The sequence below is a fragment of the Heterocephalus glaber genome, unplaced genomic scaffold (assembly GCF_053883595.1).
Source record: "Heterocephalus glaber isolate CG9 unplaced genomic scaffold, H.glaber_assembly_v1.0 deba00000122, whole genome shotgun sequence".
Lineage (NCBI taxonomy): Eukaryota > Metazoa > Chordata > Mammalia > Rodentia > Bathyergidae > Heterocephalus > Heterocephalus glaber.
Window position 1 is genome coordinate 80,560,138 of NW_028258138.1, and position 12,348 is coordinate 80,572,485.

The window sequence follows — 12,348 nt, forward strand, 5'->3', positions numbered from 1 at the left end:
TCTACATTTGCTGATTCATTCTCTCTCTCATTTTTTTTCAAGTTCCGTTTTAGTCTTGGTCAAGTTCACCAGTCCTCTGTCTTGTCTAACTTACTGTTTGAGCTGTTTCTTTTTTTTTTTTTTCGAGACAAGGTCTCACTATTAGTTCGGGCAGCCTTGAACTCACTATGTAGCTCAGGCTGGCCTTGAACTCATAGCAACCCTCCTGCCTCAGCTTCCAAAGTACTAGGATTACAGGCATATGCCGCCATACCCAGCTGTTTGGGCTCTTTCCATGACCAGCTAATGAGTACTTGACCACTAGACCAGCCTCAACTGCCCATCAGAGAAAACCTGATGCACACGTGGGAATCTGACTTGCATATTGTTGGGAAGTTAGTCCCTTTTGGGGCAGCAGTGACTGGAAATCTGCCAGAGCCCACAATATTGATTATGCCCCAAAACATGCTGTAAGCAGTGCAGGCTGCAGAGTTAAATCCCTTGATTGCCTTACCTTAAGAAGCGAGTCGAACTGAAGCTCTGTGACTCACAGAAGCATCTCACGAGGACTGCGGTAGCACGCAGGTCAGCATGACCTCCTGCTGACGGCCACTGCAGAGACTAGAGTAACGGCCTGTGAAGCTGTGGGGCTGATCCGAGATAACATCTGTAGCTGAGGCCGGAGTAATCGCACCCAAACTCCGTTCCCACAATTAGTGCCTTCATAGCTTGAAGGACAATGCTCTAATTACAACCATATATTTTGTCTGTCTTCCTTCTAATTTGAAAATGCTCTGACTCCTCCTTAAAGCCTTGGCTGCATTGATTTCCATGGGAATTTCACGTACTGCACATCTGTACAAGGACTTCACCTTTACCCTGATTGATGAATGATAAAATTCGGTGGAAGAGACGGGCCAGTGCTTTTGCCAAAGGAGCACTGGCTGTCCCAGTTCACCCTTTCTCTTTAACTCTGTCTCAAGTTTTTCTTCATCCTTGTGTCACACACTGGGCAGGTGGGGACTAGAGACTTACTGCAGGAGTCTCTGGCAGATATCTGCTTGTAAAATGTGATCATTTTGCAATCTCTGCCAGGTGGATGAAGGGCATCTACTCTCAGGCCAGAATCAAAAGAAAATCTGTAATTCAACAACTGGGATCTCATCTTATTAAAAAGCTTCTGCTCTGCAAAGAGAAACCACCAACAGAGCTAAGAGACAACCTACAATGTGGGAAAAATTTTTTAGCAGCTGTACCTCAGACAAAGGTCTACTATCTAAAATATATGAAGAACTGAAAAAACAGACCCCCCAAATTCAAAGACCCAATCCAAAAACGGGCACCTGAAACAAACAGACATTTCTCAAAGAAGTAAAAGCAGCAAATAAACATATGAAACAACGTTCAACATCACTCGTCACCCGAGAGATGCAGATGAAAACAACACTGAGATTCCACCTCACCCCAGAAAGAATGGCTGCTATCATGAAATCAACCAATAACAAATGCTGGCAGGGCTGTGGGGAAAGAGGAACCCTGCTCCACTGCTGGTGGGAGTGTAGACTGGTGCAACCACTGTGGAAATCAGTATGGAGATACCTCAAAGAACTATGACTGGAAGTCCCATTTGACTCAGCTATTCCCCTGCTGGGTATCTTCTCAAAAGAATTAAAAAGAATCATACCACAGTGATGTATGTGTACCCATGTTCATAGCAGCACAGTTTATAATAGCTAAAGCTTGGAAACAGCCCAATTGCCCATCTACTGGAGATTGGATAAAGAAGATGCGTTTTTTTTTTTTATAAAATGGAGTACTACTCAGCCATAAAGAACAAGAAACTAGAGACATTTATAGCTAAATGGATGCACATTGAAGTCATACTCTTAAGTGAAATAAATAGGACACACATGTGTGAATACCAATAGTTTCTCTAGTGTGAGAAACTGAAAGTGTAAATAAGGATTAAAATGATTAAAATGAATAATTGATCATTTGAAATAGGAAGAAAAGGTCCAAAGGCGTAGGGCAAGTGGGAGGGGAAGGGGAAAGGAAAGAAGGGAAAGGAAAAATTATGAGAAATGGGGCTGGGGATTTAGCTCAGTGGTTTTGCTGCCTGCTGCACAAGCACAAGGACCTGAGTTCGATCCCCAGCACCAAAAAAGAAAAAATCTATTTGGGCGGGGATTTAGCTCAGAGGTTCTGCCGCCTGCCTCACAAGTACAAGGTCCTGAGTTTGATCCCTGGTACCAAAAAAAAAAAAATTATGAGAAATGGAAAAAATGGAAACAAAGTCTTTGTAAATAGGAAAGGGAGCACAGGGAATGGGGAAAAAATAAGAACCAAGATACATCATGTACAGGTACAAGCACCCAATGATAAATGTAAACATATTGTATACCTAAAATGTACCAATAAAAGAATTTAAGCAAAAAAAAAGAAAGAAAGAAAGAAAGTCTGTATTGTAAACCTATTTCTTTAAAAAAAATTTTTTTTTGAGGCAGGGTTTCATATGTAGTTCAGGCTGGCCTCAAACTCACAGTGATTCTCCTTGCCCTGGCCTTCCGAGTGCTGAGATGACAGGCCTGAGTCACCATGCTCGGTCGTAAATCTTTTTTTTTTTTTCTAGTACCAGGATCGAACACAGGACCTTGCACTTGTGAGGCAGGCACTGCAAATCTATTTTTTTTAAAAAACCCTGTGCAAACCTATCTTGGGTCCACTGAAAAGGAGGAGAGCCCATTAGGGTTCAGACCAGTGAGTTTCTGTTTGCTTTTAACCCACTGTCAACTTGGTACACTGAAGCTGCAAGATTCTTATGTTCTTGTGTATTTACAAGTGAGAAAAGTCTTTATTTCTGATGTGGGAGTGTGAGATATGTTTATTAGTAAATTAATTAGAAGACTCTTAAAGGAACACTATTTTGACTGGTTTGCAACAATTTTGGTCCTCCTCACTTTGGAGTATTGGCAATATCTAGAGGACTTTTTTTTCCAGTGCTGGGTACTGAACCCAGGCCTTCACACTGAGCTGTGCGCCCAACCATTTTTAAAAAAATTTTTTGAGACAAGGTCTCGCTAAGTTACCCAACATGAGTTTCAACTTGTAATTAGAAATTTTTGACTATCACAATTTGGGGTGTTTCTGGCATTTGGCAAACAGAAGTCTGGATGATGCTAAACATCTCATAATGCTTGTGGTGGATGAGTGATTGTGTCAACTTGAAAAGTTTGGTTAAAAGCTTAGCTAAATTGGCTCAGCAATTCCATGCCCTAGGTCGTGGGAGACTCACCCGAGGGCCGCTCCTCGCCTGGACGTTTTTAAAGGGGAAATGAGGAAGGATGGGGGTCCCTCTGCTCCTTTGGAGGAGTTCCCGTCTTCACCTGCGATGTCATCTCCTGCCTTGCAGTGCAGGCTCAGGCTTCTGTTGCAGACCCATCAGCCTCCTGATATGGACGTGGACTCACATGGGACACTGCAGTGAGATCCAGACCTTTGACTAAATCCTTCAGTCTCCAGTGGGCTGATAGACCCTCTGCATGCTTCCTCATCTGACTGTGTGGGTGGCCACTGTAAGCCAATCTTGTAAATTCTTATATATTTATATATCTTGTGTTATGTTTCTCTAGTAAACACTGATACAATGCTCAAGCCAACCCTAGCCTAAAAATATCAGTTTGTTTTTAGAAACTTAAAAGGCCTTACATAAACCTATTTTCTCAACAATTTCTAAAAATAAACTGAACATCTAATACTTTTTTTTTTTGGTACCAGGAATCGAACTCGGGTCCTTGTGCTTTATCTAATACTTTAAATGGAAGGTTTTTTGTTTTGTTTTTTTTGCAGTACTGTGGATTGAACCCAGGGCCTTCACACTGAGCTACAACCCAGCCCTTTTCTTACTTTTTATTTTGAGACATGATCTTGCTAAATTGCCCCAGTTGGGTTTGAACTTGTGATCCTCCTGCCTCAGCCTCCCAGAATGCTGGGATTACAGGTATGATTTATCACACCTGGTTTATGGCAGCTTTTCAAGAAAAAAAAACCTTTCTCACCTATGTATTTTTTTTAAAAAGAGGGGCCAGGGATTTAGCTCAGTGGTGCCACCACCTGCCAAGCGCAAGGTCCTGTTTGATCCCCAGTACCAAAAAAAAAAGTTGTTTTCATGCAATCAAATTATTGTAGACAGCTAAATTAGTTATAAATTTTACAGGCAGTCAGGGCTGGACTACATATTGACACCCTGTCTCAAAACAAACATAAATAAATAACTTCGATTTATTTCTCATGAAGAAAATTGTTAATCTGTACTTTCTACATTATATTTATTTAATCTGATAAGATGATATTGTTCCTATATAATATTTAGTAATATCTAGGATACGGAAAAAAATAGTTTTATTTAAATAAGATTTGTTAAGTCTGGGCCAGGGATTTAGCTCAGTGGTTCCGGCACCTGCCTTGCAAGCACAAGGTTCCGAGTTTGATCCCCAGTACCAAAAAAAAAAAAAAAGATTTATAAGCCCGACAAACTTTAACAAAGAATAATGCCAGGTGTGGTGGTGGACACCTGTAATCCTAGCACTTGATGAGGCAGGAGGCAAAAGAATCACTGAGAGTTCAAGGTCAGACTGGGCTACATAGTGAGTTCAAGTCAGTCTGAAGTACATAGTGAGAACTTGTCTCAAACAAAAATACCTCAAGAATATCAAGAGTATATTATGTTCTCTCTCAATTTTTTTCTTTTTTTTTTTGGTGTGATAATGGGGATTGAACCCAGGGCCTTGCACTGAGCTATATCACAGCGCTCTTTATTTTTTTGAGACAGAGTCTCAGTTGCTCAGGTGGTATTTAAATTTGAGAGCCTCCTGCCTCAATTTCCCAGAATGCTGGGATTACAGACACATGCCAGTGATACAGGATGTATCAAATAATATAAGGGAAATATAACTCCCGACCTGCTAGATATCTGAAACTCAAGTTCATGTTCTCCAAAATTGAAGAATGAATTCCACGAACAACAGAGGTTAAGAGTAAGAAGAATTTATTGAGGGGCCAGGGATTTAGCTCAGTGGCACCGTGCCTGCCTCAAAAGCTCAAGGTCCTGAGTTCAATCCCCAGTACCAAAAAAAAAGAATTTGAGAGAAAGATAGCTTCTAAGATCGACAGAAGGGGGTCTGGAAAGTGGGTTACTTGCCAATCCTGTTTCTCAAGGGTGTTTTATTGAGAGCAAAGCCAAAAGGTGAGGTTGGATCAAAGTGGGCCAAAACTACAGTCAACTCAGATTGCAAGCCTACTTCCTTAGGTAATGCTGATTCAATGGGAAATCACAAGGTGTGAGTTGGGACATCTATGCCATGCTCACCAAATAGGATCACAACAAGTATAGTCACTTAGGTAATACTGATGGAACAGGCATCAAACCTGGAAGCAAGTCAAGTAGCGTGGATACCTGGAATGAACAAGGGTTTTCCAAGAAGAAACAGGCTAGGGAGGTTCTTGTCCCCACCTAAGGTGATTGATGCCTATTTAGAATACCAATCTCTGCTGTTCATCTCTAGGGGAGGTATCTGAGTATAGGCAAACCTTTTTTTTTGGTACCGGGGATTGAACTCAGGACCTTGGACTTGCCAGACAGGTGGCAGAAGCACTGAGCTAAATCCCCAGCCTGGCAAACCTCTTTTTCTTGAAGCCTGGCCTTCAGTGAATGTGCCTCTTTGTCTTCTATGCTGAGGGGCCAGCCCTAACTGCCTGTAATATTTATAACTAACTTAGCTGTCACAATACCACGACATCTGGCTAAAGAGTATATTATGGGCCGGGGATTTAGCTAGGTGGTTCTGCCGCCTGCCTCACAAGTGCGAGGTCCCAAGTTTGATCCCCGCTACAAAAAAAAAAAAAAAAGTATATTATGTCTGTAGTACATCAATTTACATATTGACTTTAAGATCCTGAGCTGCATTTATTCAAATAATTGATAATCTTTAGCTGGGCATGGTGGTACATGGCTGTAATTCCAGCATTCTGGGAGGCTGAAGCAGGAGGATGGCAAGATCAAGTCCAGTCTAAGCAATTTAGTAAGACCTTGTCCTAAAATTTTAAAAAAAAGTTTAAAAGGGCTAAGAATGTAGCTCAGTGAGAAGGCCTTACACTCAGTTGCCAGTCACACACAAAATGTTTAGAAAAAAACTTTGGATGTTTGGTAATTTCTAAAATACCCAAAGTATGGTAGCCACTACGCATACTTCATACACATACATTTTGGATTTTTGAATTAATTTTTTGCAGGGGTGGGAATCCAAGCCAGGACCTTGCACATGCTAGGCAAGTACTCTACTACTGATCTACAACTATTAACCTGGACTTTTATAGGTTATACAGCAGCCCTTTATGTATTAATGAATACGGTCGTTTTGCTACTTCACTGTGTGAAAGGGATATGTATGTGGCTGTAGGTGGTTGTCTATATACACTTAAGAACTCTCATGGACTACAAAATGTGTGTTATATACAATATAGTCCTCAGATGCTTCATAAAATTTCCTGTAAAGTGGAAGTAGATAGTTTTGGGTTTTTTTTGGTACCGGGGATTGAAAGAAGTAGATAGTTTTTAATAACAGGAGAGATGGAGACATCTGTTGTGGTGTGGATAGTTTTCTCCTAGGGTCTGGTGTACTGGAAGCCTGATCTCCAGTATGGCAGAACTAAGTCCCAGGTCTTTGAGCACTGGGCTGCGTAAACTGTAACCAGCTTATTGAAGGTCCTGCCCTTAGAAAGTACTGATACTGGTCTAGCGGAGTGAGCAAGCTAGGTAGAGAGGGTGGGCAGTATGAAACCCTCAACGCCTGCCTTCAAGCTCTGTCTTCCCTGCACTTCTGAGGGGATGCCACCCAGAATGAGGTCCTCACCAGAGGCCAAACAGAAACACCTGATCTTAGACTTTCTGCCTCCAAAACTTATTAACCCTGGCCTCGGGTATCTCACTGCAGTGGAAAACAGCCTCAAATACCGTTCTGATGTGAAAAGTTGCAAATAAGTATAAAAACTGCAGTCTCCTTCTAAAGTGCTTGGTGGAGGAAAAGGTTAAGAAAAAAAAAAAAACGATAGTGAAGCAGTGCACGGTGGCGCAAGCCTTACTCCCCACTGCTTCAGAAGCCGAAGGTGGAGGATTCTGAGTTCAAGGCCAGCCCGGACACTACAGTGAGACCCTGTCCCCAAAGAGAAAATAACGAGGTTGAAAGCTGAGTAGGCAGGGAAAGCGATAAAGTCCTGCAGACTGTTTTTTGGGGGGTAGTTTACCGTATTTGAATATACTGTAACCAGTTTGAAAACAGCAATGAAATGTTAAAATTGTGGTCAATTTTGCTCAGTTTAAGATAACCTGTAAAAATTCTACGGTCAGATACATCACTGGAGACTTTCATCGCTGACTACACGAACGGAAGGTAGGGACGCGGTGGGCCGGTGTCGGAGCCTCCGGCCGTGCTGCCGAAAGGGGCGCCGGGGAGGCCTCATCTCAGCGCCCGGAGCCTCGCGCCTGCTCGGACCGCCGAAGGCGCCAGCAGTGCAGGCGCTCCCCGGGGAGCGCCACGGGCCTGCAGTGGCGGCCTGTCCAGGTTCTCCCCACTTCGCCCTAACCGGGGGTCCTGGGCGTCGCGCTAGAATCAATCCTGCGCCGTCGGCGTCATCTGCTACCTGCTCGCACCTCAACCCGGAAGCTCGCAAGACGGGGGAACCCTGGGAGACGGCGACGCGCGCGGGACACGCTGTGACGGGGCGCGGTCACGGGCCGTCTGGGGTGTACGCGGGGCACGCTGGGAACCGAGGGGCGTGCAGGCTGACCCGGAAGGAGTAGTGCGGTCGTGAACCCAGCTTCCCCAGAAACCGGGCGGTTTGCGCTGCGAGGAGCCGGCAGCCCTCAGCGTGGCCGTGATGCCGCTGCAGGTCTGCGGTTACAGCTGGCAGCAGACGCCGACTGCGGTCTTCCTCTCTCTGCCCCTGCGTGGCGTCTGCGCCAGAGACGCGGACGTGTTCTGCACGGAGAATTACCTGAAGGTGGGAGCTGCGTCCGGGTCCGAGGGGCCGTGGTCCCAAGAGTGCCGCGGAGCGGCCTTGCACAGGGGTGTCTTTAATCCGAATTTTAAAACCGAGTTCCATCCCCCGGAGAGCTAAAAACACCATGTTTCAGTGATGCGTGCATTCCAGTGTTTATAGCAGCACAGTTCCTAAGTCAAATCTTGGAAGCAGGCAATGCGTTCTCGACAGACGAACGGATAAAGAAAATTGGTATTCATACGTGATGGAATATCGCCCCGCTATAAAGAAAGATCAATTCGAGCCATTTTGTAGGAAAATGGAGGCACCTTGAAAACATAATGTTAAGGGAAATAAATCACACACAGATCCATATGATTTCTCTCATTTGCGTTATCCGTGGTACAAATGAAGACCAAATAAAAGATTGGCAAAAGGAAACACGGAGATAAACCTGCAAATAGGAAGGAGAGCGAGAGACCCAGTCTGGGGAGAGTGGGAGGGAAAAGGGATGGGACATGAAATTTCAGATTCGTAGTGCACCAACTACCCATAATAATGTAATCAGTGTATGACCCAAACGTGACTTAAAAAAAAAAAAATAACGAAAATGGGAATCTAGAGATAGAAGAATGGATGTGGGTGGGGAAGGGAAGGGGAATACAAAGAATCAAGATGTGTTAAATACATGTCCCCACTCCCTAAGATGGACACAAACATCACCTATTGCAAATATGCACTAATAAAATACGTTTTAAAAAAGAGAAACGAGATCAAAAACAAAAAGCAAAACACAAAAAGAAATTCCAACTGACTGTAATCCTAGAACCCAGGAGGCTAAGGCAGGAGGATTCTAAGTTCAAAGCTGGTCTGGGCTACACGGTGATGCTCTTGTCATCCTGTCTCAAAAAAGCAAAAACAGGGCCAGGAATTTCGCTCAGTGGCACCGAGCCTGCCTTGCAAGCGAAGGTCTTGAGTTCGATCCCCAGCACCAGAAAAAAAAAAAAAAAAATCACCAAATAAAAACAATGCCTATAATGCTAGACTGAGACAGAAAGATTGTAAGTTCAAGGCTACCCTGGGTTTCCTAGGGAGACTCCATCTTGAAAATAAAATAATAAATAAAAGTAGAGAGTGGTCTGAGGAAGCTGAGGCTTTGGTTTCCCCTGATATCGCCAAACTGGGGGTGTAAAGCTGAAGAACAGGCCTTAGTGGTGCTTGGGTATTCATCAGGCGCACTAGTTCCTTCAGAGGCAAATACACTTGATAAAAGTAAGCATTTGCCTCAGACTATTCTTTTGGTGAGAACAGAGTTTCTCCTGAGTCTGTCTTCAGTATATCTTCAGGCAATACAAAAAGGACTTGGAGCAGAAGTATTTTGGGGCTGCTATGTGTCAGTGTTGTGGCATGGTCCACACTGTTTCCAGTCCTGAGGATGAAAGGCAGTGTGTCCAGCCACTCCCAGCGACAAAGAGCTCCTCCGAAGAGAACAGCCTATTTTACGTCAGGAAAACTATCCACAGCAAGCTTCTAGTAAATCAACAGGCCACTATCTTCCCCTACAGTTCTTTTTTATGGCTATTGGTAACAGTCTTCAGGTGGATCCTCCACACCCAGACCATTGCTGATTCAGTTCAGCTGGGTGTTACAAGTTGACCATTAGTCAGTCCTCCACAGAGGGTCTCACTGTCTAGTTTAGGCTGGCCTTGAACTCGTGGCAATCCTGCTTCAGCCTCCTCAGTGCTGGGATTACAGGTGTTCCCCAGCCACATATTTCTTTTAATGGCAGTGTCTTTAATTTGTGTAACTAACTTGACTCTGTTTTCTTTCTCCGAACAGGTCAACTTTCCCCCGTTTCTATTTGAGGCATTTCTCTATGCTCCCATAGATGATGGGAGCAGCAAAGCAAAAATTGGAAATGATGCTATTGTCTTCACTTTGCATAAGAAAGAAGCGGTCATGTGGGAGAGCCTTTCTGTGTCTGGTGGTGGGTGTTTTTTATTAAAATATGTGTTTGAATGGAAAAGTGAACCCAAACAAAGGGGTGAGATTTGAGGGTTCATTAGACCCTCTTACTATGAGAAGGTGAGGCAGGCATGCAGGGCAGCGGGGTCCTTAGGGTTAGGGAAGACAATAGCAGGACAGTGAGCTAATCAGTTTGCTAGGGTGTGATCAAGACTTCTACTAGTCTCTTGTCTTGTGATGAGAGTTAATCCCAGCAGGGTATGAAGACAGGCGCCTGTAGTCCCAGCTACTCAGGAGGCCGAGGCAGGAGAATCACCTGAGCCCAGGTGTTGGAGGCAGCCTGGGTAATAAAACAGAAAAGTCAGTGCTGCCTGGAAGATGGGCTCTCAGGAGATGTGTGACGGCTGAGGGTGGTGCTGGGTTGCTTGAGCATTTGTTCAGGCAGCCAAGAGGAGCTAAGAGAAGCTGCCTTCAGCTCCCAGCCTTCAGTTTACAAAGCAGCAAGTTCTCAGCAGCACATCCCAACCCCTTCCACTGTTGTAGGAAAAGGAGGCACAGTGCCTGCTTTAAATGAGACAGTTCTTCCACTGCCACCTATGTCACCGTAAGGTGTGGCACACCAAGACCTTGGTGAATAAAATACCTGTGAAGGGCTATGAGGCCAGCTGCTCTGCCAGAGGCTCTGATGTACAGAAAAGGCTCAGAGCCTGTGCCCGGCCACAGTTCATCTCTCACCTACCTGATCTGTCCACCATGCCACCTCTCCCTATCCCCCAGATTTCCTCCATTCTCCTTGAAGCTAGATCTTCTCTCTTCCTTCCTTAAAGTAATGGATCACAGGCTGCAGTTTGGAAACATTGAGCTATAATGAATGTAAAAATAATTATGCCATGCTGCCTGCCTTGCAAGTGCAAAGACCTGAGTTCGATCCCTGGTACCAAAAACAATAATAATAATTATGCCAGGGGCCTGGGGATTTAGCTCAGTGGCACCGCACCTGCCTTTCGAGCTCAAGGTCCTGAGTTGGATCCCCAGTACCGCAAAATAAAAGAAAAAAAAATCGTTGTCAATAATTGTGCCAGGTGTGGTGGTGCATGCCTGTAATCCCAGGACTCAGGAGGCTGAGGCAGGAGGAGTGCTGAAAGTTGAAGGCCAGCCTGGACTACATAGCGAGACCCTGTCTCAAAAAAAAAAAAAATGTGATCTAGGCACATGCCTATAATCCCAGCACTCTAGAGGCTGAGGTAGGAGCCCAATCTGGGCAACTTGGTGACTTAGTGAGACTGTCTCAAAAACAAAAAAGAGGGGTGTAGCTCAGTGCAAAGGCCCTGGGTTCAATCCCCATCACTGAAAAAAAAATTATATCATATGTCCCCAATTTTCCTTCAGTTGGTTCTTTCCATATGCACAAGTTACCATGTTATTTATTTAGCCCTTGGGATTGAACCCAGGGCTTTTTCACTGAACTACATCCCCAGCCCTTTTTAAATTGGTTTTTTTTTTTTTAAAGCTTGAAACAGTCTCATTAAATAGCTAAATTCCCAAGGCTGCTCTCCTCCCAGAGTGTGCCACCATGCCCAGCACCGTTTTTTGTTTTTGAAGGTGATTTGATCAATCAGTTCAGTCTTTTAGGAGACCTTATAAGGATGATTTATTATAAACAAGTTTACAAGCATTTAGTCTTAGTTTCTCAGCAGAGAAAGGTAAGTGTGCTCTCATCCCCTTGCCATTCCGTTTTACCCTTCCTTCTCATTTCCCTCTTCCTGTCATTCCTTCCCTAGCTTGTCCCTCCCTCACTCTGCCCTTCTCTTCATTATTATTGTGCTAAATTGCTTTGAAGGTTAGCTCCTTGGCCAGTTCCATATGTTTTCACTTTTCATGAAGTTGTGTCAAGAGAGATCTCATCATGGCCCATATGATGAGTAGCTCTCTCCTAAGTCAGATCAGTTAATCGCAGTCCTGAGATACTATATTCCTTCTATTTTAGTTGACAAAGAGATGATGCAGAGAATAAGAGAAAAATCTATTTTACAAGCACAAGAGAGAGCAAAAGAGGCTACAGAAGCGAAAGCTACAGCAAGGCGGGAAGATCAAAAATACACATTAAACGTCATGATGAAGGTGAGTGCAGGTTGTGGGAAAGTATTCAGGGCGACAGAAAAGGATGCAGAGACAGCTAAGCTAAATCCCCGGTGGTTGTACTTCTCTTTAATCATAAAATAATGGACATAATTGTTTAAAGCAAAACATGTAGATGAAACACTAGATAATGACAGTATCTTTTTAACTGGTGAGGGTTTCAGGTGAGAGATTTAATCAGCAATATATTTTTGAGATATTCGTATGCCATACAGTTCACCCATTTAAAAT

At 44.0% G+C, this 12,348-nt stretch overlaps 1 protein-coding gene across 11 annotated transcripts in view; it reads left to right on the forward strand.

Annotated features, from left to right (window-relative positions):
• Positions 1-7,821: 7,821 nt before the first annotated feature.
• Dnaaf4 (dynein axonemal assembly factor 4) overlaps positions 7,822-12,348 on the forward strand; it is a 43,636-nt gene continuing 39,109 nt past the window's right edge. For 7 of the 11 annotated variants that reach the window (XR_015450691.1, XR_015450692.1, XR_015450690.1 and 4 more), the window contains exons 1-3: positions 7,822-8,034; positions 9,853-10,000; positions 11,966-12,099. Coding sequence is in view for 3 of the 11 variants with exons in the window: in XM_087209719.1 (XP_087065845.1) it covers positions 7,912-8,034; positions 9,853-10,000; positions 11,966-12,099 (405 nt within the window). In the remaining 8 variants the exon portion in view is untranslated. The remainder of the gene's footprint in view (positions 8,035-9,852; positions 10,001-11,965; positions 12,100-12,348) is intronic. The other 4 variants (XR_015450686.1, XM_004835353.3, XM_004835352.3 and 1 more) reach the window with 2 other exon arrangements.